Source organism: Mauremys reevesii, linkage group 1, assembly GCF_016161935.1.
Source record: "Mauremys reevesii isolate NIE-2019 linkage group 1, ASM1616193v1, whole genome shotgun sequence".
In the NCBI taxonomy this organism is placed as follows: Eukaryota; Metazoa; Chordata; order Testudines; family Geoemydidae; genus Mauremys; species Mauremys reevesii.
The window spans coordinates 296097217-296124959 of NC_052623.1; the positions used below are offsets into that span (position 1 = coordinate 296097217).

At 46.1% G+C, this 27743-nt stretch overlaps 1 protein-coding gene across 4 annotated transcripts in view; it reads left to right on the top strand.

Annotated features, from left to right (window-relative positions):
• Nucleotides 1–1607: 1607 nt before the first annotated feature.
• CPM (carboxypeptidase M) overlaps nucleotides 1608–27743 on the top strand; it is a 70634-nt gene continuing 44498 nt past the window's right edge. For 3 of the 4 annotated variants that reach the window (XR_005592687.1, XM_039520025.1, XM_039520026.1), the window contains exons 1-2: nucleotides 1608–1824; nucleotides 2331–2487. Coding sequence is in view for 3 of the 4 variants with exons in the window: in XM_039520025.1 (XP_039375959.1) it covers nucleotides 1711–1824; nucleotides 2331–2487 (271 nt within the window). In the remaining variant the exon portion in view is untranslated. Of the gene's footprint in view, nucleotides 1825–1972; nucleotides 2096–2330; nucleotides 2488–27743 lie in introns of those variants that run through there. The other variant, XM_039520027.1, reaches the window with a different exon arrangement.

Here is a 27743-nt window from a genome sequence, read left to right on the forward strand (position 1 = left end):
ACCAAGGCAGCTTGACTTTACAAGGCGAGGCAGCCCTGCTCCTATGTTTGATTCTGTTTGGATGGCCCCTGTGCCTTCAAAAATCTGATTGGAAGATTGAAGGGATGAGGGAAGGCAAGAGAGGGGAAAGCTATTTCATTAGATTGTTAGTTTAATTTGGAAGCAGCTTTTTTTTTAAGGTGTTTCAGAAACACAATATGAGAGTAAGGTACACTATAAACTTTTTATTGCTACTTGTTAAGGAGATTTTTCCAAACAATAGCTTGCAGCACACTGACTTTGACTTTTATAGCACAGTATCATGCCCCCGTGCAAGCATGTAGAGTAGCTAACTGAATTTTGTGTGCATACACACTGGCAATCCTTTGTCCACACCCAGATACTGTGTATGTGCTCCTTTATGATTGGGATTAGTGATGATGAGCACAATTCACTTTTGGGGGGGGGGGTTGAGGTTTTGGCAGGCTATGGGGAGCGTGAGTGCTTCTCCCAGTGAACCAGAGTATTTTAAAGTCTTCCTATGGGAATGCCTGTTCCATGTCATTGCACAGTTGGGGTTGGCATACAGCAAATACTCTGTTCTCTCCTCGCTCCTTCACTTGTGTCTTTATATTGTAAATGCATCAGGCAGGACCCTGAACTACAGCTGTACAATGCCCTGGACATTTACAGAACTTTATAAATGATTACCACCAAAATTAGGCTTCAGTGAAGGATTTGTCCATACCAAGTTGGAGGTTTTAAACAATTATTTTTACTGTAGCTCTGTTTCTGGATGTATGGGTTTTTGTTTTTTTAACAATGAGAATGGTGTTTACTTTTCATACTTGCATAACTCAAATTGCTGAAAAGAATTTGCTCAAATTTAAACAAACAACAAAGCACATTTAGGCAGATCTCAAGCATGGACATGGACAAGTTCAACCCCAAATCCCTGTGAGTTTTTTCTCTACTTCCACACCAGAACAGGGGCTTAAATGAAAAATATTCTGCCATTTTATCTTTAGCAGGTAAATACACACGTTTAATGGGACTACTCACAGTGTATAAAGTTAAACCTTTAAGTCTTTGTAGGACTGGGGGCTAATATTGTATTTCAGATACCCCTAGGTTGATCATCTGTAAACTGTTAAAACTTAAACAAACAAGTAACTTTTTAAAGGGCTTCTTATGAGGGGGGAGGAGCAAAAGGGGAAGAGGAGAACCTGACATCACACAAATGTTGACTCAAGGACATTTTAAAATGCATGCAGTAATATGCAAGACGTGTTTAGCTATGCCAGCTAGCAGGTGTTTGCTTTTATTGTCTCCTCACAGATGTAGCTTGTAATAAAACTTTGTGTACACACAAACACATTCTATTTTAAAGTGTCATGGTTTATATTCACCCCCTCAACATTTACATTTTTCCATTAAAATCCTCTCTATTCTTTTTTGTTGTATAACTAAATCCTTGCATATTTTTAAGTATATTAAACACCTGTGTCACAGAGGAAGGTGTATTATCCACCTTCTGCAGCTGGAGAAACTGAGGCAGCAGCCACCCCCGATTGCCCCTCTACCTCGTGTGTCTCTCACCAGCCCCCTTCCCGCCCCACCCCATATGACTGGGAACTAGCTTTTCCTTTTGAGAAGAGGGACTTAGTGGGGATCGCTCGCTGGCGTGAAAAGGCTCAGCCACGGGCTTGTCAGAACGTTGCAATCAGCAGGATGTTTCCAGCGCCGGAGCCTCCCATTGCCCCGCTCAGCATTTCAGGCTGGCGGCCACGGCAGGGACCCTTTCTGCTGAGGGCTCAGCTTCCCCCCCGCCATTTCCTGGAGCAGGTGAGCCCGTCCACGCCGCCCGGCTGCCTCCCGCAGAGCCTCGAGCTTCCCCGGGGCTAGTGAGGGCGGGAGAGGGGGAGACAGACCCGAGCCCTTCTCACGCCCGCCCCCCCCCCCATGGGCGGGCCTCGGGGACCTGACTGGACGGCTCCTGCGTCAGTCAGCGGGCAGGGCAGGGCCCCTGAGGGGGTTACACCGCCTCCTGCCCGGGCTGCGGAGCTTGTGCCGGGAGGTGCGGGCGCCGCCGCTGCTCCGAGCCAGAGCCATGCGGGTAGGAGCGCGCGCCCCGGGATGCTGCTGCCGGGAGCGGGGGGACTCGCCTCTCTCAGCCCGGGCGGGGCAGCCCCTGCACCCCTTCCCCGGCGGGCTAACGGGGACCGGCCGGCTTCAGCCCGGCGTAGCGGGAGGGGCGGTGGGACAAGCAGGCGCTGAGCCCCTGGAGCCCGCGGGCCGTGGCGAGCGGGGCTCCGTCCCCCGTGTCACACGGAGTCTCTGTTTGCTTCCAGGAGGCGGGCAGCCTGTGCCTGGCGCTCCTGCTCCCGGTGGTGGCCGGCTTGGAGTTCAGCTATCACCACAGCGAGCAGCTGGAGACCTTCCTGAAGGAGGTGCACCAGCAGCACCCCTCCATCACCGCCCTGCGCAGCATCGGGCGCTCCGTGGCAGGTAGGCTGCTGCTGGGCAAGCTCCGGAGCCGATTGAGACCGGGGGAGGGGTGGGTGCGTGTCTGTGTGTGTCTCTGATAAAGTATGTGAAGAGCAGCCAGAATAAAAAGTCAGACGGTGTAAAGATGTTTATCCGCATGTTAATTCATTAACCTATGACGAATGGCTAGTGGGGCAACCCACGTCTGATCTAACTGCGCCTTGACTTATGGCTTCTAGCCAAACACTAAATAATTCTCAACTCAGTATTTTGTGCCCGGGAGCAGATGCTTTGATATTTGACATACTCAGGTGGTTGATTGCAATACAAGTAAAGGGCTTGGCGACTGCGCTATTTCTGTAGTTCCTAGCATCGGTCTACTTAAATCTGCCCCTTCAGGGATTTGTGTGTGTTTAAATGTAGATTGTTACTACAGCTTTTAAAAACTCAGTTTAATAAGGACATTAGCGCGCATCTACATTTATGCACATCTTGTCAAGTGTTCTGAAAAAGAAATTTACGTACAATAGTTTTCATTTGATCAAGGAACAATGAAATTATTCTAAGAAATACGGTATAAAGTTAGAGATGAGGAATTACATTCTTGAGAAACATCTGTTCACATAATCCTGATTAATCTGTTTTTGCTTAAGCAAGAGCAATTGTAGCAATGATCAAATCTATGATTATGTTCTAGATAAAGCTGCATCATTATAGACGGATTAGCATGAAGAATTATAGTAGATAGAGTTGCTCTTTCATGTATGGTTAAAAATAAAGGTAAATGTGTGCCTTCACATCTTCTGACTGCAACAGTACTTGTCTGGAACAGAATTTGATTTTTAAAGTCCAGGCTCTTCTGTTTTGGCTAGATCTCAATCACCATTGGTATTAACTGTGAAAGCAGCTGCCAGACCACTCACTCACTCTTGATTTAAGGAAATAACTGATCAGCAAGTAATGTTAATGCACTTTTAATATTTTTATCTTGAGGGACCTTAACTGTTAACTATAGGGCCAAATCCTGCCTTCATTGCCATCCCAGGACCACACAGGCTTCTATGTGGCAAAACTGAAGTTGAATTTGGACCTTCTCACAAGACTAAACTTTTCTAACTTAAGTGCTTAAAATATGGCCCCTAAATAAATATTTAGGCATCTGAAAAATCAGACCCCTTCATTTAGAAGAACTGAGCACCCACAGCTCCCACTGACTTAAAACCCCAAACTGATCCTTTGTCAGTGAGTAAAGATTACCAAGGATTTTGGCATCCCTTTCCCCTGCTCTGCTTAAGCACATGGGAGAGGTGGGAGCCAAAAGTGTTGTCTCAGGAGTGCCCTCTGCTCTGCCTGCTAAACTTGTATCTTGCAAAGTGAAAAGAGAAGCACTTTGCTCCCTGCCCTTCCTAAGCACTTTAAGCAGAGCAGTGAAAGGAGTAGATAGGCACTGTACAATGCATTAATACCACATAAAGCAGGGTGAGGCAGACAAATGAAGATGATAGGGAACCCTGCAGGAGAAGACAGCAGTATTGCATTTTTCATCTACCAGAAGTATTTGGAGGAGTCGGAGGAAGTGGTATCTGGGATTTGGGTGGAGAGAGAGCAAGAAGGTCCTTTCATTCTCAGCAGCCAGCAGAGGATCTCATCCCACTTCCAGAAACAACAGTTAGAAACCTTCCCACATGACCACTAGCAGAGATAACTGGCTTCCAGAATGATGAAACTAGAGCTGACTTTACCCCTTCCCGACATCACTGGGATCAACATTAGATTCTGGTATACAGTTTTCTCAAGCTTTTCTCAAGGGAGATGGAACATATATATCACCCTTTATATCCCTGCCAGGATCCTGAGGAAAACTTAAAAACTAAATATCAATCCTCTTCCCCAAGGAAAACGGTCAAGAGATACTTATGGCAACATTAAGGTCCATGGAAGACTAATAGAAGAATTGGTATTATAAAGATACTATCCCGATCAGTAGCTACACTAAACTTAAAGGAACAGTGTTACATACATGCCATTTCTTATCAATTATCTTATCTGTATCTTTACTTCTACTCACCACTTGAGCTAGTGAGATTTCACGCAGATGCTCAATACAATCCCTGTTTACCAGAAACTGGGAGTGGACAATAGGGAATGGATCACTTGATTGCCTGTTCTTCAGAGGGAACAAACAGCACTTGGCATTGGCCACTGTCGGAAGACAGAATACTGGGCTAGATGGACCATTGGTCTGACCCAGTATGGCCGTTCTTATGACTAATAGAGCCCTGAACGGATTCAAAAATGTTGATCCGCATCCGCCAGAATTAACATGCATCCAACCCATGATCTGCTAGGTGTCTTTTATGTGTATCCACAGCAGCAAGACATCTCACAAGGGCTAGTGAAGGTAGTGGGAGAGCGGAGATGAGTGAGCAGGGGGTGGGTCTTGCAGGGAAGAGGCGGCATAAGGGCGAAGATTGGGGATAAGGGGTGGCACAAGGGTGGGGTCTCAAGGAGAAAAGGGCTGGGGAGAAAAGGGTTGTCACATTGGGTGTTGCTCCGGGGGGCTCACAAGCGACAGCAGCAGCAGTGTGTGTTCCATCGCTGAGGGGTAGGGTGCTGGGGCTCTGCCCGCTCCAATCCCTGCAGCTGGGGGTGGCCCTGCTAGCCAGGAGTCAGTGGGCTGGGAGTGAAGCCAGTGCTACCTGACCAGGCCATAGTCACTGGGGATGCTGGCATAGCCCAAGGGGCCCGAGCTGCTGGACAGGAAGTGGTGCGGTGAGCGGGGGCTGGACAGCCCCAATTCCGGCCTCCGCCCAGGCCCAGCCACTGGCTGCCGTCCCTGAGCACACTGTGCTCCTCCGGCTGCCCGAGCCGGACACCGTGGGCCAGGTGCTGCTGGTGAGAGCAGAGCCCTGTGCGGTTATATCCACATCCAATACATTATCTGCAAAAATGGTCTGCAGATATGAAGTGGATATCCATGGATTTGCAGGACTCTACTAATAGTTCTATCTAAACTTGTAGCTCTGTACAATGGCATATAATAAGACCTTATACCAATCTAGTAAAAAATAGGAAAATTAGTTGAGGTAATGGGAGGGGGAGGAAAAGGGAATAATTTTCATGCTGTCTTTCAGATCCTGGGCTAGATAAATTTAACATCTTTTGAAGGTGCCCAGACTGCATCAGTCACTGTTAATTCTGCCCTCTTCTGTGCAAAATCTACCCTGGTTTACACTTCCTTCAGTTTTCAGAGTAGGAGCCGTGTTCGTCAGTAGGTTTGCATGAGGTTTAAGTTAGGGGAGAATTTGGTCTTATGTTATGATTTTTAGATCCACATGTGGCATTTTGCATTATTTTAGACATGATGTTCGAACATGTAACTTTATTATTATTACTACCCTATTTTAATGCATACATGCATAGGGACAGAGTGAGGACCTTATTTTCGGAATGCTGAGCTTCTGAAAATCAGGCCTTAAGATTTACACAGACATCTTTACAGTCAGAAAGTGACAGCTTCCTAATTTTAATTGCTCTGTGGGCCAAATTCTTTCTGCACTTACAATACCATTAATAATGGGAACTGGTGTAACTCAGGGGAGAATTTAACCCATTATCTTTGGTGTCTGTTTACTTTAAATAAAACAAATTCTTCTGCCACACTTAGCTCACTTTTCCAAAGTTATGTAGTGCTAGGTTCTGTTCTGCCTCCTGGATCAACAAAATTTATCAGCTAAATTCTGATTGCAGAATTTTTTTACTGGCAATGAGAAAGAACAGAGTTTGTTATTTTAAATCTCAGGCTGATTTTTGCAGTGCTTGCAGTTGGAAAAATTCTGTCTGACAAATTAGACCTCTACCCCGATATACCGCGACCCGATATAACACGAATTTGGATATAATGTGGTAAAGCAGTTCTTTGGAGGGGCGGGGCTGTGCACTCCGGCGGATCAAATCAAGTTCAATATAACGCGGTTTCACCTATACCGCAGTAAAAAAATTTTGGCTCCCAAGGACAGCGTTGTATCGAGGTAGAGGTGTATATGGCAGTCATCAATAATAAATACATAACTTCACCATTTCATTTTCAGGATATTATTTTCTACTAACTGGAATTTATTTATTGAATAGTTACACAATTTATTTTTAGAAACCCAGCACTTATGCCATTTTACTGTTGCACTGAATTAATATTCTTATATGATCCTTAGATAAGAATATAGAACATAAGAACAGCCATACTGGGTCAGACCAAAGGTCCATCTAGCCCAGTATCCTGTCTTCTGACAGTGGCCAATGCCAGGTGCCCCAGAGGATATTATCTGTTCTATTAGTTTCAAGTGATCCATCCCCTGTTGCCCATTCCCAGTTTCTGGCAAACAGAGGTTAGGGACACCATCCCTGCCCATCCTGGCTGAATTTATCTAGTTCTTTTTTTAACCCTGTTATAGTCTTGGCCTTCACAACATCCTCTGGCAAGGAGTTCTATTAATTTCATTTGGTGTCCTCTAGTTCATGTGTTATGATAAGGAGTAATAACACTTCCTTATTTACTTTCTCCACACTAGTCATGATTTTATAGACCTCTATCATATCCCCCCTTAGTTGTCTCTTTTCCAAGCTGAAAAGTCCCAGTCTTATTAATCTCTCCTCATATGGCAGCCATTCCATACCCCTAATCACTTTTGTTGCTCTTTTCTGAACCTTTTCCAAGTCCAATATATCTTTTTTGAGATGGGGTGACCACATCTGCACAGAGTGTTCAAGATGTGGGCATACCATGGATTTATATAGAGGCAATATGATATTTTCTGCCTCATTATCTATCCCTCTTAATGATTCCCAACATTCTGTTCGCTGTTTTGACTGCCGCTGTTCATTGAGTGGATGTTTTCAGAGAACTATCCACAATGACTCCAAGATCTCTTTCTTGAGTGGTAACAAAGAATTTAGTGTATAGGTGGGATGACTGAAGAGAGAGAAGCCAAAGTTATAGCTTTTATCCCAAGATTATGGACCACAGCTTTTATTGGAATTTGAAGGATATTTAACTGTAATTGAGGCACCATTCTTAAACAGAATATTGATCAGCCCATGAAGGCCTCACTGTGTAATGAGCTCCACATGATGGAATGGTCCATCCTCACTGAGATCATCGCATGATTGGGGTCATAATGACTAAACAAGCAATGTGTCTTCTCTGTAGGGACTGATTAGTAAGGTTACACGCTGCAGTTCTTTAAAACAGATATGTGTAAAGCAGTAATACTGCATTTCATATGCATAATATGGCCAAAGTAGATATTGTATCTTAAACTTGCAAAATGTACTTCTAAGCATATGTACAAAAAACCCTCCACACTAAAGAGATAATCAAAAAGTTGTCCCAATATCAAGGACACTACCGAATTAAAGAAATCAATGCAATTCCCATTCCCTCCCTCTGCAAGCAGAGCAGACTCATTGCATGTCCTGAAAGTCAACACCAGCTCTTTTGCAGTGTTGTTGTAGCTGTGTTGATCCCTGGTATGAGAGAGACAAGGTTGGTGAAGTAATATCTTTTATTGGACCAACTTCTGTTGGTTGAAGGTACAAGCTTTTGAGCTAACAGAACTCTTCTTCAGCTTGTACCTCCTGCCAGCAGAAGTTGGTCTAATCAAAGATACTTCCTCATTTACCCCATCTCTAACAGCAGCTCTGACAGACCAATGGGAAGAATGAATTCTGGGCTGAGAATGCCCTGTTCCCAGTCCCTAGACATTTAAATGTGAGGGTTGGGCATCTCAGCTGATATGCTGTCAACATGAAACAAGGGAAGGTGGGATCTAAAGAAGATGTACATAGTGGAAACACCAACATTAATTGCATCTGGACATGAACTGGAAGCCAGCGGAGACTATAGTACACAAGTGTCATGCAAGAAACACTTATAAAGGAGTAGGCAGTCATATTCTGTACAGGCTGCAACTTCAGTGTGGTCCTCAGGTGTAGCTCTCCAAGCAGAGTGCATTGCATTAATCTAGTCTGAAAGTGACACAGATATGGATAACTGTGGCAAGACCCACATCAGAGAAGAAAGGTCATAATCTCTTAATCAAGAGCATGTATGTTTGTGGCTGGCCACAGTTTCCTCTTATGAGCCAACAAAGTTACCAGGGATCTAGTAGGCGCCCTAGATAACTCACCTTACTAACAATGCAGACAAACTCATTATGTTGAATAAGCAAATACCCAGAGCAGGTGGGGAAAACATGAATTTTGTCGAGTTGGTCATATAGCCCCAATCCCCAGTTAAGTACTTGGAAAGCTAAATTACTTCACCATCTGTAGCTAATGTAAAGGAAACAAAGCTGAGTGCTTTTTGCATATTGATGGTCTAAGAGCCCAAGTAGTCTCATTTTCTCCCCCCCCCCCCCCAGTGGCTTTACATACATCCAATAGCGATTTGACGGGACAGAACTTATCATCCCACATACAGGCTGTGCAGCCAGAAGAGTGGTGGCCCAACACTAGTCTCTGTGTTGTCAAACAGAAAAGAACCACTCCATCTAACCTTGTCAGTATCAGCAAACACGTCAACAAAACACATCAACCTCTTGATCAATGGTATCAAAGGTAGCCAATAGATTCAAAGAAATTGGCATGGGTACCTGATGCCTACCCATCACCAAAAGGAGAAAATCAGCCAATGAGACTTAGGTTGTCTTTATGCCATAGCCAGGTCTAATTCTAGATTTAAAATGCTGTAGATCTCAGGAATGCAGGTGTTTGTGGAACTGATTTACCTCAGCCTTATCAATGACCTTCCAGAAAAAAACAGGTTAGAATAGGGTGGTGACTGGAGAGATGACCCATGTCAAGATTTCACTTCTTATGCAATTGCTTGTTTAAGAGATACTGGTACCATTCTTTACCTGAGAGAGTGTTAACTGTCTCCACCAATAATAGACCTACAGTTTCTCTACTTAATTTTTAAGCCAGCCATGAAGGGGGACACAAGTTGACAGACATTGCATGATGGGAAGCTTATTTCCTCCTGAAGTTCATATAAGACAGGAATATTGAGAAACACGTAGTATTTATTGTTTGGTGTATGTAGATTGGCAGGGACTTCGTTTTCCTATTTGTTTAAAAAACACCTAAACACATTTGTAGGTTGCAATATAAAGTGGTCAGAAACAAAATACTGTTCCATAGTGGTGCCCTAATGTGTATTGTATCCACCTGTTGTTTCTTGATTTACACTTAGGCTTTGTCTACACAGGCAAGTGAAAGATAAACTTTTGTTATTTAGAGGTGTTTTTAAAAAAAACAAAAAAAAACCCACACACAGTCCCAAAAGACAAAAGTTTTACCAACAAGGACCAGTGTGAACAGCGCTTTGTCGGCAGGAATACTCTCCTGCTGACAAAGCTAATGCCACTCATTGTGGGTGGAAGCTTTTTGTTGGCATCAGAGCTTTCTCCTGACAACAAATAATGGCTGCACTGTGTGCCTTTTAGCAGTCCGGCTGTAGTGGTACAGCTGTGTCGCTAAAAGCTGCGTAGTATAGACACAGCCTAAGTCCCTCACCCTAAGAGTTTAGTCTTTTGTTTTGCGTTTGTCCACTGTTTAGCACAATGGGTTCCTGTTCCATGACTGGGGCTCCTACGCACTACTGCATTATACATCACAGTATTATTGGATAGTGGTGAATCAGAGTAATTGCCGCTTTATTCACCTCCATAAATAAATATAACAAAAAAGATAATTTCTTAATTAAAACCAAATCTGTAGTTGGTTCCCATGTTACTTTCTACCTCCTGCAAAGCGAAGTGTGCCTATAGCTCTCCAGTGCCAGGCAGCTTTAATTGCCTCATTGAGTAGAGAGTTTAAGAGAGAAATCACTCGCACTTCAAAAATAGAGTGTCCCAGACACTGCCCTTAGTTTATAGACTTGTATAACCACCACTCAGTAGAGCAAATGGCAAGGCCATGTCAATCTGTTTTAGCTGTGTAACATTTTGACTTTAATAGAGGTACTCTGAATTTATGCCAGAGTCACAAGATTTGGAAGACTTTCAGAGTGTAACTGAGGCCCAATGTTGAGGGGAAAATATTCCAGTTTGTTCAGTAGTTTCTAGTAAGTAACACAAACTTATTTCTTTCCTGGTAACATATAATGGCATAACCCTATATCTTTCCTTAGTATTGTTACTTTGCCATCACTCTAAAAATGTTGCAGACTTGTGGATCTTACAAGGTCTTGATAATAGGTAAATAATCTTTGTATGAATATAGTTAAGATGAGCAAAATTGCAATACCCCTGAGAGAAGTAGTTAAGTTAACCGAAGCCCCAGTATAGACACTAATAGGTCAGTGGAAGAATTCTTCCATCAACTTAGCTACTGCTTTTTGGGGGGAGAGATGGAGGGTCTCTGTAGCAAGTGTCTGCATTACAGTGCAGTGGCATAGCTGCAGCATTGCATCTGTATCTGTACTGTATTTGAATCTAATGAATAAATGATCAAACAGGAAAAAAAAAAAACAGGACGCAGAGTCTAGTTATTTGTATTACAGTACCACCTAGGAGTCCTAATCTGAAAGTATATTGCACAGCAGCTGGGAGATGTAATTCTCATCTTGAATGGATGAACGGGCGCTACTTCTGCTCAAGCTAGCACATAAAAATAGCTGCATGGCCGGCCGCGATGGCTCAGGCTAGTGGTTTGAGTACAATCCCGCCCAACCTCCTGATTATATATTTTGGTGGCTAACCCAAGCCACTGCCCGTGCCACAGTGGCCACACTGCTATTTTTAGGCACAGGCTCGCATGTGTATGTCTACCCAAGATGGGAATTGCACCTCGCAGCTGCTGTGTAGATGTACCCATAGAACGAGACCTTAGTGTGCTAGGCACCATACAAACACAGAACCAAAAAAACATGTTTCTCTATAGCACCCATTATTAAAAGTAGCTAAATGCTGTGTCTGGTGAAAGCGCCTCATCACACAGCCATCTCAACTATTACGCGTATGTGTGTGCCCCATAAAAGCAGTTCTTTAACTTTAAGACTGATCAGTTTGTTAGTGAGTTTATGGCTGACTGTTAAGGGGTGTTTGTTTTTGTTTGTTTGTTTGTTTGTTTAAAGAAAAAATCCACAGGGAACAATGCCTACTGAGAAAATGATGCAATTCTTTTCCGCTGGATACATGGTGTGAATCACATTCCTGTATATTAGAATCTTATCTTCTCTTGTTTCATTTGACTGCTTAATACAGACATGGCTTTTCTCTCCTGTCACTGGTCCTTGAAAGCACATTTCCCCCCAAAATAATCTTAAACTGGTATTTCACAGAACTAGTTAGACATGACACAAGATGCATGGATAACGTAGTTATTCAGGTTTTCAGTGTTCATTCTAAATGGAACATTTTACACATCAATGGGCTCTGAATCAGGCCCTCATAAAAGTGGGGCATTCTAAAAATTGTTATGATGTTTTAGCTGAACTTTTGCCCACTCTCCCCGAGGATAGTGGCTCTCATGGTACTTCCCCTTTTTCCTGCCTCTTTCCCTCTAGCAATATCTCCCCTCCCAGCTAGCATTGCTCTGGTCTTTGTCAGTGCCTGTGGCATTAAAGTGAATGTTAACAAGATTCCAGATAATGCATAAATGTTAATTTTAAAACCAAATGGGTAGGTGAGTTTGACATATTAACAGCCTTATGAAATCTTGTCATGATGTATTCCGTGTGTGGCGGGAGGGAAAAGGAGTTAAAAACAGAGGAAAAAGACCTTTAAGTCTTGTCTAGACTAGACTAAAAGGTGGTTTTTTTTGTTTATTAGCTCTTTAAAACCATTGGCTCTAGGCTGGAATTCACCTCTACAAGCCATGTTAAAACACAACTTATCCTGTCTTCACCAGACTTTTATGACATGTTAGTTAAAACATTTTAGCGAATATATTTTAAAATACACCTTTTAGACCAATATTGAAATGTACTGAGGGATTTCATTAGACTGAATCTTACATTTGAAACCTGTAGTTTTCTAGGGCCTATGCATATCTCCTATACCTATTTGCAGGAAGAAAAAATACAGCAATTTACCTCTGGTAATCATTTAAGTGACTGTGATAACTTGACTCAGACACTTGAAGACTGCTAAGGATAACAGATTGTGAGAAAGACAGGGTATTACCTGGCTGTAATTGTTTCATGATGTTTTATAGGCCTTTGTAGCCTATCAGTATGACTGCAATTTTTATGTGCATGATTTATAAAGGTTATATTTTGTTGTTTGTGTCCTCTGTGATCATGGTGAGTAAAGCTCGTTAGGAAATTCCTCTCCTCTTCCCCCCAATGCAAAACAGTTTTGTTTTCATTTTGTATTGAGGGGGGTAGAAAGCTTTAAAAAAAATTGATTGGGGGGGTGTTGACAAATGGATTTTTTTCCACAAAATTTGTTGTTGGTTTTTTCCCCAAAAAAATCCAGTTTCAATTTAAAATGTTGATGGAAGATTTTCATACAGTTCCAGTTGTGAATCTAAACTGGATAACGACTTTATCTAGAATGTTACAATGGGAAGCATGTCCTCTTAAAATGGTACTTCCAAGAGGAGACTGTAATTGTTCCCTTCTAAATATGGAGGTGCAGCTTGCCTATCTTTATCCAAACAAAATCAGCCTCGATGGGCCACCCTTTTGTATTGAAGATGAGGGTGACTACAGGCCATATAGTACTCCCTAATCTGCATTTGTCCCACAAACTGCACTTTGGCCATCTGTTATAGTGACATAGAAAAGCAATATTGTTCACTCGAGCATAAGGGAGAGAAAAAACCTAACCTGGCAAAAACAAACCATGCCCTTCTATTTGTGTAGAACCAACATTTATTATAGAAAAATTAGGTTATCATTTTTTAAATGACCAAGACTGAATCAGTTCAAGCTCTTTTTTAAAAAAATAAATCATCCAGATCATGAAAATGGAGTCGTTCAAAACTAGCATATGGAAAAATCCCATTATCCCTTTTTGAGATAGAAACAAGCCTGGAGTGGATCTCCTAACTACATCCATGTACAGGCATGTCAGGCCACCCCTCCTGTCTGCTGTGCTTGGGAGAAGCCAGGGATTTTAAACTTACAAAAGCCCTTTTTCCCCCATAAGCAAGATCCTCACAGCTTTTTATGTCTTGTTTGCTGATAAGAATAGAATGAGCAGGCAAAGCAAGTGGATAGTACAATTCTCACCTGTGAACCAAAACATAGCTGGTGAAATTAACAACCCCAAAAGTCTTGTGAAACTCAAAAACAATACATTTTATTTTTCCATGCATTTTTATTTGTGCCAATATCCTTAACTGTTGCTAGAAAGTAAATATGTAATGTCTGTAAAAGAACTGTGGTTTAACAACATGGAACAAATAAGCCATGGCAATTTTTTTTCTCTTATAAATTGCCACTTCCTGGAGTGCTATAGTGGAGTTCCTAATGACTCAAATAAAAAGTCTGTCATGGAACAATATTTCTTCTTCTTACACCTAGAAAGTACACTGATAATTCAGTGGGGGTAGAATGAGATAGTCCATTTGTGGGTCACTCCTCACTGGGGGCGCATTAGGTCTGTGCTCCATGATCTGCTCTGTCTTTAAATTCATTTCCATGGGAAATTTATGGTGTTGATTTTTCTTATAAAGCCCTGCAAAAGTTATGTTCTGGTTATCTCAGACTGGCTCTCTCCCTGTGCAACACCACAGCATGTGAGATCAGCTGAGACACCAAAGATAAAACAAACACATACATTCTGGTTTAATCATGAACGAGTTTTCAGTGAAGGGTCCTCCACTGTGAAATTAGCTTCAGCCATCACACTGCCAGAGCCTAGATTTGTTGACCTTCAGGTCACACTACAAGGTCCATCTGTTTTTTGTTGTTGTTTTTTTTCATACCTGGAAGGAGATGGGATGAAAGCAATATATGGTGACTTTTTTAAAAGCTGTTTGTATGACAGTGATCTTATTTGTGTATTATGTTTTTATAAAGCACGTACATGCACCCATTTAGACACACAAAGTATGTGAGCAGAAACTAAATTAGAACCTGTACCTACACATTGTTTTGTCTCAGATCCTCCTGTTTGTCTTCATTTCTCTTGCCTTTAAGAGGAGAACAATGTTTTTATAGTCACTGATCAGGGCGATGAGGTGCCTGCTCCAAATGGCTAGAACAGCTGCTTTCTCTCACCCGGTCAAGCAATGGAGGGAAGAAAACAGCTGCATTTTCTAGACCACTGCCAGAAGCCTCTGTCCATCTCTGGACTGCTCACAAAGCCACAAGGGTAAGGCATTTGATATGTCTTGCATGATATTCTTATCGATAAACTAGGCAAATACAATTTAGATGGGGCTACTATAAGGTGGGTGCATAACTGGCTGGATAACCGTACTCAGAGAGTAGTTATTAATGGTTCCCAATCCTGCTGGAAAGATATAACAAGTGGGATTCCACAGGGGTCTGTTTTGGGACCGTCTCTGTTCAATAGCTTCATCAACGACTTAGATGTTGGCATAGAAAGTACGCTTATTAAGTTTGCAGATGATACCAAACAGGAGGGATTGCAACTGCTTTGGAGGACAGGGTCATAATTCAAAATGATCTGGACAAATTGGAGAAATGGTCTGAGGTAAACCGGATGAAGTTTAATAAAGACAAATGCAAAGTGCTCCACTTAGGAAGGAACAATCAGTTTCACACATAGAGAATGGGAAGAGACTGTCTAGGAAGGAGTACGGCAGAAAGGGATCTAGCGGTTATAGTGGACCACAAGCTAAATATGAGTCAACAGTGTGATGCTGTTGCAAAAAAAGCAAACTTGATTCTGGGATGCATTAACAGCTGTGTTGTGAGCAAGCCACGAGAAGTCATTCTTCCGCTCTGCTTTGCGCTGTTTAGGCCTCAACTGGAGTATTGTGTCCAGTTCTGGGCACCGCATTTCAAGAAAGATGTGGAGAAATTGGAGAGGGTCCAGAGAAGAGCAACAAGAATGATTAAAGGTCTTGAGAACATGACCTATGAAGGAAGGCTGAAAGAATTGTGTTTGTTTAGTTTGGAAAGAAGAAGACTGAGAGGGGACATGATAGCAGTTTTCGGGTATCTAAAAGGTGTGTCATCAGGAGGAGGGAGAAAACGTATTCACCTTAGCCTCTAATGATAGAACAAGAAGCAATGGGCTTAAACTGCAGCAAGGGAGATTTAGGTTGGACATTAGGAAAAAGTTCCTAACTGTCAGGGTAGTTAAACACTGGAATAAATTGCCTAGGGAGGTTGTGGAATCTCCATCTCTGGAGATATTTAAGAGTAGGTTAGATAAATGTCTATCAGGGATGGTCTAAACAGTATTTGGTCCTGCCATGAGGGCAGGGGACTGGACTCGATGACCTCTCAAGGTCCCTTCCAGTCCTAGAGTCTAGAGTCTCTGAGTCTATGAATGCTAAAAGTGAAGCTGTTGCTTCAGGTGGATTCCTTTGTTAATCCCCAGCTCTGTGTTTAGGCTATTCATGTGTGTCTCTCTTTCAGTGAGCATGAATTGAATCTATTTTATTATTTTACATCACATACAGTTACACTTTGTACTATTCTCCTGAGAGCTCCAGGGCCGGCTCCAGCTTTTCTGCCGCCCCAAGCGGGGACTGGGTGGGGAAGAAAGACGAGCAGCGGCACTTCGGTGGCAGCTCAATCATGCTGCTTCTTCGGCAGCAGTTCGGTGGCGGGTCCTCCCTCTCTTCCTCTTTGGCAATGGTGGCAATTCGGCGGCAGCTCAAGAAGGAAGAGAGGGAATGAGGGACCCGCCGCCGAATTCCCGCCGAAGACCTGGACATGCTGCCCTGATACCAGACGGAGTGCCGCCCTTTGAATTGGCTGCCCCAAGCACCAGCTTCCTACTCTGGTGCCTGGAGCCGGCCCTGGGGAGTTCACATCTTGCCTGTCTCAATACAAATGGTCCTGAGATGGCTATTCTTGGTAACACAAGTCAGAAGTTGACAAGTCCCTGGAGAGTAGAGGCCTAGATTTTTTTCAAAAGGCTAGTTTCCTTTTTGTGGGTGGAAATAGAGTGATTATCTATACAAATGCTGACTGTGATGGATTAGTATGTCTGCATGTACCTATATCTATCTTCAAACTCCATGTTGTTTTGTGAGGGATAATTTGATTGTAAACCTGTTCTGTGCCTTCACCTGGACTTTGTAGCCACCTGAAACACACAGGGAGTGTCAGGAGAAATATTGGACCTAGCAGAGGGCTAACAGTGGAGAGTGGATGACGCTTGGACAAAAGCTATGATCCACAAAAGTACTTAGGGGCCTAAATGCCAGTTTTAGGCTTCACTGCTATGCTCAAAACTCCCCCCAATTCCTGCAGAGGCCAAGCTCACTTGTTGCCTAAGTTTTCAGGGTAAAATTTCTCTCAGCTCCTATATTTCTGATTCTGGGCTTGCACATTGTTGCTATCTCTAAGTATCTGGATGCCTGTGTCCTACCTAAGCCCCAGAGTGAGCCACCAATTAACAGGAGATAGGCGGATGAACACCGGCTATCTCACCTGCGACACCTGATCATTAGGTGTGCTCGGAGGCTGCCTAGTGGATTATAGTCCATTCAGAATCTGGCCAGAGGAAGAGGAGGTGGCTGTGCTGCCAACCTTATAACTTTTTATCCCGGTGGCTAGAGCAGTCACCTGGGTTGTGGGAGACCAAGTTAAATTTCCCCCCTGTCAGAGGGGGAGAAGGGATTTGAACATGGATCTCTCACCTCTTTTCTTCTCTTCAGGCAGGGGGGAAATTGAACCTGGGTCTTCCACCTCCCAGTTTAGTGCTCTAGTCACTGAGCTACAAGTTATAAGGTGGGTGCCACTTCCTTCTCCCTCAGCTGTTTTGTGTTGAATGAGGCAGGGGCCTAACTCATTCCAGCAAGAAACTGCTTAGGTGAGTCACCTGACTCGGGCTTTCACTCTGGGTATAAAAATAGCAGGGTAAACAAGTGGGACTGGGCTCTGAAATCCAGGGAGCCTGAGCCCAAATATCTGCACTGCTATTTTTAGCCACATAGCGCAAGCCTGAGTCAGTTGACCTGGGTTCTGAGACTCTTGCGGCAGGTCTTTGTTTGCAGTGGAGATATACCCTTAGGCACCTCTCTTTGTGACAGTGCCTATCTCTCCCCATTCATTGTGTGAGGAGCCTAGGCACCTAACCTCAGGTATTGTGGATCACAGTGATTTTCCTGTTACTTTCTAAGTACCTAAAAGTTAGGTGTTGCAACACTGAGCATCACAATGTCTAAGTCCCTTTGTGGATCCGGGCAGGGGTGCCATTTCAAACTTGGGGGAGGCAACTTTAACTGTGATTCCAGGCAGGGGCGGCGAGTTATATGGGCCCGTGGGGCCCAGGCCCCACCAATAATCCAGGAGCTGGGCTCAGCCCCACAAATGTTTGGGCCCCAGGCCGTGTGCTGGGGGTCCCCCCTTTGCAACACCCGGGGCTCTCACTCACCGCAGCCGCTGCAGCAGCTCCCGGGAGGGACCTCAGGAGCGACTGGACTCCCAGCCCATTGGCCGGGAGCCCCAGCCAATGGGAGCTGCCGGGGGCGGTGCCGGAGCTGCCTGGCCGCGCCTCCACAGCAGGGAGGGGGAGCGAGCCACAGGCAGCGGCTGAGCCCTGGGCAGCCATTGTGAGCAGCAGCCAGACACCGACGGTGAGCTGTGGGGGCGGGCGGGCAGGCAGGCACACACACGTTGGTGGGGACAAACACACACAGCCAGGGGGTTGGGGGACAGACACACACGGGGTGGGACGGAGTGACTGACACAGCCTGTGAGCTGTGGGGGCAGCCAGAAACACACACCAACAGCCGGGGGGGGTTGTTGGGGACAAACACACAAAGCTTGGGTGTTGTGGGACATACACACACAGCGGGCAGCAGACAGACAGACACAGCCGGGGTGGGGGGGTTGGTGGGGACAAACAGATGGACACAGCCGGGGGAGATGTGGGGACAGACAGATGGAGTCGTGGGTGGGGAAAGGAGCAGCAATGGGCACCCTGGGGCTGGTATAAAATACAGAGGATGGGGGCTTCCTGGGGACTATAGCAACACCCCGCAGAGCAGACCCAGGTTGCAGCTGGCTCTGCCCATCACAGCCCCTGCCCCACAGAGACCCACACAACCCTCTGCCCCTCGAGAGACTCCCAATGACCCTGTGCCCCTGTCACTCCTCTCCAAAGAGCCCTCCCTTTGTGCCAGCCCACTCCCTCCCCACTGCCTCCCCTCCTCCAAAGCTCCCTACAATCTCCTTTGCCTTCCGCCCCCCAGCCCAGCCCATTCCATTGGCCGGGAGGCTCCCAGTCTAGTAGCTAGCAGGGCCCATGGGAGCTGCACCTGAGGCAGGGGCAGCCCCATCCCCAGTGAGGCTATGGTGAGGGGTGGCAGCAGGGGAGGCCATACGTGATGGCAACCTCCCCCCTCGGTACCCACCATAGGGGAGCCAAGTGGGCCTTCTGGACCTGAGAGGGACCCTAGGAGCATGTGCAGTGAACTGCGGGGGAGAGGAGGGGTCCCTCCCCTGGAGCTTGCTGCTGCCAGGGAGGGTGGAGGGGAGTCCTCTTTGGCCCTAGCCCTGGGGCAGCCTGTCTGCACCCCAAGTTCCTTATCCCTAGCCCTGCCCCAGAGTCCTCACCTGACTGGAAAAACGCAACTTAAATTTGGTGGTCAGTTTAGAGTATCATAGAATATCAGGGTTGGAAGGGGCCTCAGGAGGTCATAAGTCCAACCCCCTGCTCAAAGCAGGACCAATTCCCAACTAAATCATCCCAGCCAGGGCTTTGTCAAGCCGGGCCTTAAAAACCTCTAAGGAAGGAGATTCCACCACCTCCTTAGGTAACCCATTCCAGTGTTTCACCACCCTCCTAGTGAAAAAGTTTCTCTTAATATCCAACCTAAACCTCCCCCACTGCAACTTGAGATCATTACTCCTTGTTCTGTCCTCTGCTACCACTGAGAACAGTCTAGATCCATCCTCTTTGTAACCCCCTATCAGGTAGTTGAAAGCAGCTATCAAATCCTCCCTTATTCTTCTCTTCTGCAGACTAAACCATCCCAGTTCCCTCAGCCTCTCCTCAGAAGTCATGTGCTCCAGCCCCCTAATCATTTTTGTTGCCCTCCACTGGATTTTCCAATTTTTCCACATCCTTCTTGCAATGTGGGGCCCAAAACTGCACGTAGTACTCTAGATGAGGCCTCACCAATGTTGAATAGAGGAGAATGATCATGTCCCTCGATCTGCTGGCAATGCCCCTACTTATACAGCCCAAAATGATGTTAGCCTTCTTGACAAAAGCCAGAGGAGGGAGTGTTAGTGCCTGTGTGGACTTCTGAGAAGTGCATGGGGTGGAAGGAGATGCTGGGATGCTCTGGAACCACTCCTTCAAAGCCAGTCAGGACTCTGGGGGAGCCTCCTCTCTGAGCAGACTGTCTCCAGGGCAAGAAGCTTACACCTTCCTGGGTCTGACCTCAGAGCATTCAGCATGCCCTTCCACACCATGCACTTTCCGCAGTGAGTCCGCCCAGGCGGGTCCTGGGGCAGCCAGAGGTCCCTGCACCCCAACTCGGCAGTCAGATGTGACTCTCAGCCAGACTGTAAAACAGAAGGTTTATTAGATGATGGGAACACAGTTTAAACAGAGCTTGTTGGTACAGAAAGAGAACCCTCGGTCAGGTCCATCTTGCGGGGTGGGGAGCCCAGAACCAAGTTCTGAGTCTCTCCCCATTTCCCCAGCCAGCTCCAAACTGACACTCCCTCCTCTGGCCTCTGTCTCTCTTCCGGACAAGGAGGCCACCTGATCTCTTTGTCCCCAACACCTTCAGTTGGCATCTTGCAGGGGAAACTGAGGCACCCACACAGTATTCAGAGAAAATATTAAGAACATTCCCACTTCATCACAACAGGTACAACAAAATATAATACTGTATATTGAAGTAGGCAAGTGCTGCTTCTGACTTTCCACTTTTAATTGACCCTTGTAATCTTGTGGCGCTGATGCGTTGTAGCTTCATTTTATATCGGCTTACAGGGCGGGAGCGGGGGGGGGGCACCACCATTTTGGGCCCCACCAAAAATTATACAAACCGGCCGCCTATGATTCCAGGGGCTACTTAGGCACCTGAAAACTTGTTTTTTTGAAGATGGGGGGGGGGGGCACAAACAAAAATTATAATTCAAAGGAGGAGTTCAGCTCAAAAAGTTTAAAATCCACTCAGGGTGCAGGCAGGTGGGGTAGCTCAGGCTGCAGGGAGGGATTGTCCGGAGAGGGATATAGCTCAGTGTCCAGGCAGGGGGTTGCTAGGGGCTGTGTGCTGGGACTCGGGAGGGGCGTAGCTCAGGATGCAGGGTGGGGCTGTGTCTGAGAGGGTGCTGCTGCTGAGGGACCAATCATGCATTCAGTCTCTCGGTGACACAGTGGGGGCAGCTCCGAGGTAGGGTTGCCAACTTTCTGATTGCAGAAAACTGAACGCCCTTGCCCCACCCCTGGTCACTCAGTCCCTCCCGTCCCTTGCTCACTTGTTCATCTTCACTGGGCTGGGGCAGGGAGTTGGGGTGAGGGTTCTGCCTGGGGGTGCAGATGCTGGGGTGGGCTCAGAAATGAGGGGTTCAGGGTGCATGAGGGGGATCTAGGCTGGGGCAGAGAGTTGGGGTGTGTGAGGGGGTGAGGACTCCAGTTGGGGGTGCAGACTCTGGGGTGGGGCCAGGAATGAGGGGCTTGGGGCTGAGGGAGGGAGCTTAGGGCTGGGACTGAGGGATTTGGAGTGCGAGGGGGGTGCAGGTTCTGGGAAGGCGTTTGGATGCAGAAGGGGGCTCAGTGCTGGGGCAGGGGGTGGGGGTCCAGGCTCTGGCCAGTCAGAGCTTATGGGCTCCCGAAAGTGGCAGTCATGTACAGCTCCTACGTTGAGGGGCCAGGGGGATCTGTGCATTGTCCATGCTTACAGGCGCCGCCCCTGGAGCTCCCATTGGCTGGGCCAATGGGATCTGCAGAGTCGGTACTCAGGCTGCCCCTGCACCTAGGAGCTGGACATTCCGGCTGCTTCCGGGGAGCTGCGTGGAGCCAGAGTAGGCAGGGAGCCTGCCTTAGCCCTGCTGCACCACTGACCAGACTTTTAGCGACCCAGTCAGCACTGCTGACTAGAGCTGCCAGGATCCCTTTTTGACTGGGTGTTCCAGCTGAAACCCGGACGCGTGGCAACCCTACTCTGGGGGCTGGGGCAAGGGGCATGCTCTGCCCACCCAGGGACACAAGGGGTGGTGGGAGGGGGACACCCTGACATCAGCCCCTGCCCAGCTCTGCACAGCAGATCAGGCTCTCAGTCCCAAGCGGCACTCCATGGTGAGGATGGGGTAGGGGCGGGGCAGCGGATGCAGATGGCAGCAGAACATGGCTGCATCTTCCCTCCTGCTGCAAACTTCACCCATATATGGTAGAAAAATTTGGGGGGGCGGGACGACAGTTCCCCTCCTTCCCTGCCACCCCCCAAACCTCCCTAAATGCTACCCTTGATCTGGGCAGAAGAGCTGGCCACTGCCAAAGGAAACCAGCTCTTCCAAGTGGGCTGTAACAAAGCAATAGATCACCTGATGGAGGAACTGAGACTGACCAGGCATATCACTTGGCAGAGGGGATTAGAAACTATAAAAGGACAAGGTCTCTCAATGACCAGAACAAGAAGACAGGATTGAACAGGAGGAATGGTTATGGCAGGGCAGAATCTTGCAGTCTCTGAACAGACACTGACCAAATCCCAAAGGACTGTTGGAGTGGTGAGGAAACTGAGGCAGGGATTTGTGTGCAGGTTTTGTTGTCTTTCCATGTATAGTTCCTTGGCTTTTCTATGAGTAAAGTGTGATTGGTTTAGAATTCTTTTTGCAAAATCTCTGGGTTCTTGCTTCAACTACGCATCCCTGAAGAAGTGTTAAACTGTAAAGCAGAATACCCATGAGGATCAAGCTCTGGAAAGGGTGTTCTTGTTCTTGAGTGACTGGGGTGTCTTTGGAGGCTTAGGGCAGTTGAACTGTGGGATGCCATTCCCTGGAAATGGTATCAGACAGAGCATGTGCCTGAGAGGCCACAGGCTGTGGCTGAAGCCTTCTGAGGTCTAGGGGGATTGTGGAAGCACATAGATCCAGTGTTTGGATACAGCCAGAGCAGCCTGGTGAATATCCATTAGGGAGAGCTCAACCAGGTCTCTAATGGACACTAACATTTGCACCAGAAGTTATTTTGAAGAGAAAATCGCCTTCCTGAAAAGGGAGATCAGGTTGCAGTGCCTCTAGATCAGTGGCTCTCAACCTTTCCAGCCTAGTGTACCCCTTTCAGGAGTGTGATTTGTCTTGCATACCCCAAGCTTCACCTCACTTAAAAACAACTTGCTTGCAAATCAGACACAAAAATACAAAAGTGTCACAACACACTACTACCAAAAAATTACTTACTTTCTCATTTTTACCATATCATTATAAATCAATTGGAATATAAATATTGTACTTACATTTCAGTGTATAGTATATAGAGCCATATAAACAAGTCATTGTCTGTATGAAATTTTAGTTTGTACTGATTTCGCTAGTACTTTTTATGTAGCCTGTTGTAAAACTAGGCAAATATCCAGATGAGTTGATTTACCCCCATGGAAGACCACTATGTATCCCCAGGAGTATGCACACCCTGGTTGAGAACGACTGTTCTAGAAATCTGGGCTATAGTGTCATTCACTAATCCTTTCATCAACCCTCCACACCAGCCCACTGGGCCTTGAAGGACTTGTGTATTCATTCATGACTGTTAGTTTGTCTATGGGTGTCTAGAGAGATGGATCTACTTGAATAAAGGTAATCCTAGGGTAACACAACTAGGAACTTCAAGCATGGCTAATGGATTCTTTCACATGTGCTCTCATCTAGTCACTCCTGGTACAAGCTCAGACCACAATGGATTGTATATTCATAAAGAATTGACTGGATGTGGTAGTATTTTGCCAGTTGTGCTTTCCAATCCTGGCAGCACAAAACTAGGTTAAAGTACAAAGCTCACTTTGATACACACTAACTTCAGACTGATATCTCAAAACCAAGGGGAAACAAAGGACACTAGAATGTGTCTCTGAGTGTGACAAAGAGCTGTGTTATACCATTTGTTATAGACAGCCATAGTGCTTAGAATTTAGTTACTGTAGAAATTGTTAAAGACAAGTTGTCTTTGCTAAAAGACTATCATGAATACTCCTTAAAGGATATGAGATCTTGTTTCCCATTTCAATGACAGAATCTGAGAGCAGCTGTTCAAATTAAAATGTTGTTCTTTCTGGTTCATTTAGTTTTTTAGGACTATGTTCGTATGGATCAGACTTTTTAAATTCCAATTTAAAAACATCTCTTGTCATTTTCACAAAATTCTTCTAAATAAGGCTAAACAGTGACTGAATTCATAACACCAACATACTTGCGATGATATCTTGAACGTAGTGCTTCCTGTTTTAACAAAACAGGTTGTTCTAGATATTGTTGAGTGCCAACAGCATGGTTGTATACAGGCAATAAAGAGTGTCTTTCCCAGAGAGCTTTGTTAACTATTCATTAGGGCACTGAAATTGTCTGACATGGATCTGTGATGTTTGAGGCATCTGTAGTTTTAGTTCATTTAGCTCCAAGGATTCCAGGACATGCAGTGCAGTGCAGATGCATGCCTGTGTTCAGTGATGAGCTGCCAAAATCTTAACAACCGGTTCCCTATAAAAAGTTCTGATTTAAGGGGGGGGAGCGGGGGAGGGGCCATGGAGAGATCATCGTTGGGCCAGAGACCCCTGCAGGGCCTGGGCCAATTGCCCTACTTTCCCCCTCCCCTCTCCTCTGGCCAGCCCTGGAGCTTGCAGCAGCCTCCCCCCCCCCCCACCTTGCTGGGCCATTCAAAAAGTGGCAGCAGGACGACTCCAGAGCTCAGATGAGCTGCCCAGCTGGTGCCGGCGGCTGGCCATGCTGCAGCTGGGGGGAAGTGGGGGAAGGGCCGGGGGAGCCTCAGCCTCCCCAGCTGGGAATCCTGGGAGCAACAGGATGGTCCGGCCCACAGACCAGAGTTCTTTGCCCACCCTCTGGCCCTTTAACAACCGGTTCTCCACGGAGGGCTAATTTTAGCAACCGGTTCTTGAGAACCTGTGGGAACCTGCTCCAGCTCACCACTGCCTGTGTTACCCATGAAGTAACATTAAACTTCATGTTAATCTGTTTGTTAATTCTCATTATGAAGTGCTATGCTCAAACTCATTCTAATCCTGTTGCCCTGGCCAGTGTAGATCACACCCAAAACTCATTTGTTCTTAATGTAATGAGTCTTCGCTTGGCAGCATTTGATCAGTAAATTTCAAACCTGTGTAAATTAAAAAAATTAATATGGTGGTAACTCTTGCCCGTAGCAATTTTTCTGTACTAATTACACAGCAATTTCACACTTCTCACAAAAAAGGGCAATAGATTAGAACTCCTACTATGTAATGTTAGATGCATCACATGTACATTTACTAGCGCTTCACTTGTAAAAAAAATATGTTGTTGGTTTCTCTTAGCAACTTGCAATCCCAGAAATAGAACTAAGTAAACAGACTGATTACAGTAGAGATACAAGGCTTTTTGTTGTACATAACAAGATCCCGTTCAGCCTTAACTTGCCTTTTCTATGTATCTATGGTGTTCTGTTCCCATCACCAACCAGTGCTTAGTGATGGAATTGAGTATTACATGATAGTTATGTTTTAAAACACACCTGAATAAAAAAAAAATCATATTGCAGAAATTGTACTAGATGCAAGCAATTTTTACTGCTGTTATGCATTGAAGGACATACTTGGTACAGGTATAGTAACTGGCATTTGTGCCAACATTCAAGTTGGCTATGTGGATATTTGAGGGATTACAGTGCTATTCCTGACTCCTAAAGGAGCAGGATTACTCTGGGCCTGGGCACCTCATAATTAAACAGAGGATACAATATATAAAACTATTTAGAACTTTGAGACATGCACCGTAGCCCTGAAGCACATGACTGCCTCTACTTGGAGTCCTAATGGACAGCCCTAAGATGTTACTCCGGTGGACGTGGAGCTGCTGTGTAATAATTTCATGAATGCTGTCTGACTTAAGCCCAGTATAGGTATACAGTAACTAGTGGAGTTTCCCCAGTGAGTGTATTTAGTTTAATAGGGGGCTGTTGGAAAAACAAGCAGGAAGGCAGCTAGATAAGCAGCGTCTCAAGCATACTTGGTGGTGATTACAAGACAATGGCTGAGCTATTAGTGGTAGGGTATCCAGACAGCAAATCTGAAAAACCAGGGCAAGAGATGGGGGGTAATAAGAGCTTATATAAGAAAAATACCCAAACATCGGGACTGTCCCTATAAAATCAGGTCCAGCCAAAGTTACACACACTGTCTTGCCAAGACTGGGACCGAGAGAATAGAGGGTTGCTAAATGGTTAAAAAGAAACTCTGGAGAGAGTGAGGGGTGAGCTGTTCATTAGAGAACCGACTGACAAGAACAGACATCCCCTGCAGGAGTGTCTGAAGCAGGGGCGGCTCTACAAAGTAGGCTGCCCCAAGCAGCGCGGAGCGCTGCGCCGCCCTTCCCCAGTCCCGCGGCGGGTCCCCTCTTCCCGCGGCTCCGGCATCCTGGGGAGGGCGGCATTTGGCTCCGGTGGAGCTCCCGCCGGCATGCCTGCGGCAGGTCCACCGGAGCCCGGGACGAGCGGACCTGCCGCAGTCATGCCTGCGGGAGCTCAACCGGAGCCGCGGGAAGACGGGACCCGCCGCAGGCATGACTGCGGCAGGTCCGCTCGTCCCGGGCTCCAGTGGACCTGCCGCAGGCATGCCGGCGGGAGCTCCACCGGAGCCAAAGGACGCCCTCCCCAGGATGCCGCCCCAAGCGGGCGCTTGGCCCGCTGGTGCCTAGAGCCGCCCCTGGTCTGAAGCAGTTGTGGCTGCCAGGGGATGGTAAGCCTTAAGGAAGACATAAGTTTTAATATTTTAAGATCTTTTTATCTGGAATGCTTTGGTTCTAAGTAAATAGTACTGTGTTTAAAAAGGCTGTCTGATCAGCAGGGCTGTCCTTAGCTATTCTGGGGCCCTACGCCGGGGGGAGGAGGGGAGAGCAGGCCTCTGCAAGGGGGGGCTGGCTGACTTGGAGGACGGGGGGAACCGCCCCCCCAGCACTCACCAGCAGCATAGCTGGGGCTGGGTTGCTGCACTTCCTGCCATGGGTGAGTGCAGGCCCAGCCCTGCTTCAATCCTTAGGGGAGTGAGGGCGGGGCTGGGGTGGGGACCATGGGGCAGGGGTGGGGGCTGGAGCAGCATGCAGCTGCGCAGGGCACCAGGAAATGTGGGGCAAATTTCGTGGTGCCCTGCGCATTTCCTGGTGCCCTACGCAGCTGCATACTCTGTGTATAGGTAGGGACGGCCCTGCTGATCATTAAAGGCCGCTGATCATTGCTCTCAAGGAGTAGAACTGCAGGTACCAACCATAACTCAGGCTTGCGAGGTAATCCTAATTAGCACCAGAGGACTGCAGCCTGAGACCCCATCTGAGAGTGAAGAATCAAATGATTCCACCTGGAGCAAGATGACTGCTGGAGGCCTGATACCTGAGAAGAGGGGCACTCAAGATCAGGAGCGGTCAGAGGTGCAGTTATCCTGTTAATTGTGGCAGTTATTACAAGCATTTGCAGCATATCAGTCACTGAGATGGTTAGTCCTTTTACATCATAAGACATAAAACAAGTTGTCTGCATCTGGGAACCATAGATAGTGTCTATCTCAAAGCTATAGCACATATCTGTGAACTTCTGTGTTTTGTACAAAGCATTTTATGGACTGCAAAGGTGATAGGACTTCCAACTAGTCTCGTTGTCTTTACCTTTTAACAACCTTTTTCTGCTCAGAGCAAGCAATTTTCACTCAAAAGTGTGTTGGTCTATTTTGAAATAACATAACCCTATTGAGATCTGGTTGTATCACCAATTCTGATGCATTAAATTGTTTGAAATTTCCTGTCAGATGAGTTGTTGCCACACTCTGAATGTTGGAACTTGTCCTTGCCTCTGTGGTGCTACTTGTTTCGTATTTAATTAGTACAGCAAAACCAAGAATAGCTGTAATATCTCCTTGCTGTAATGGAAGCCAGTAAATACACTTCTAAAAACAACTGTGCAAAA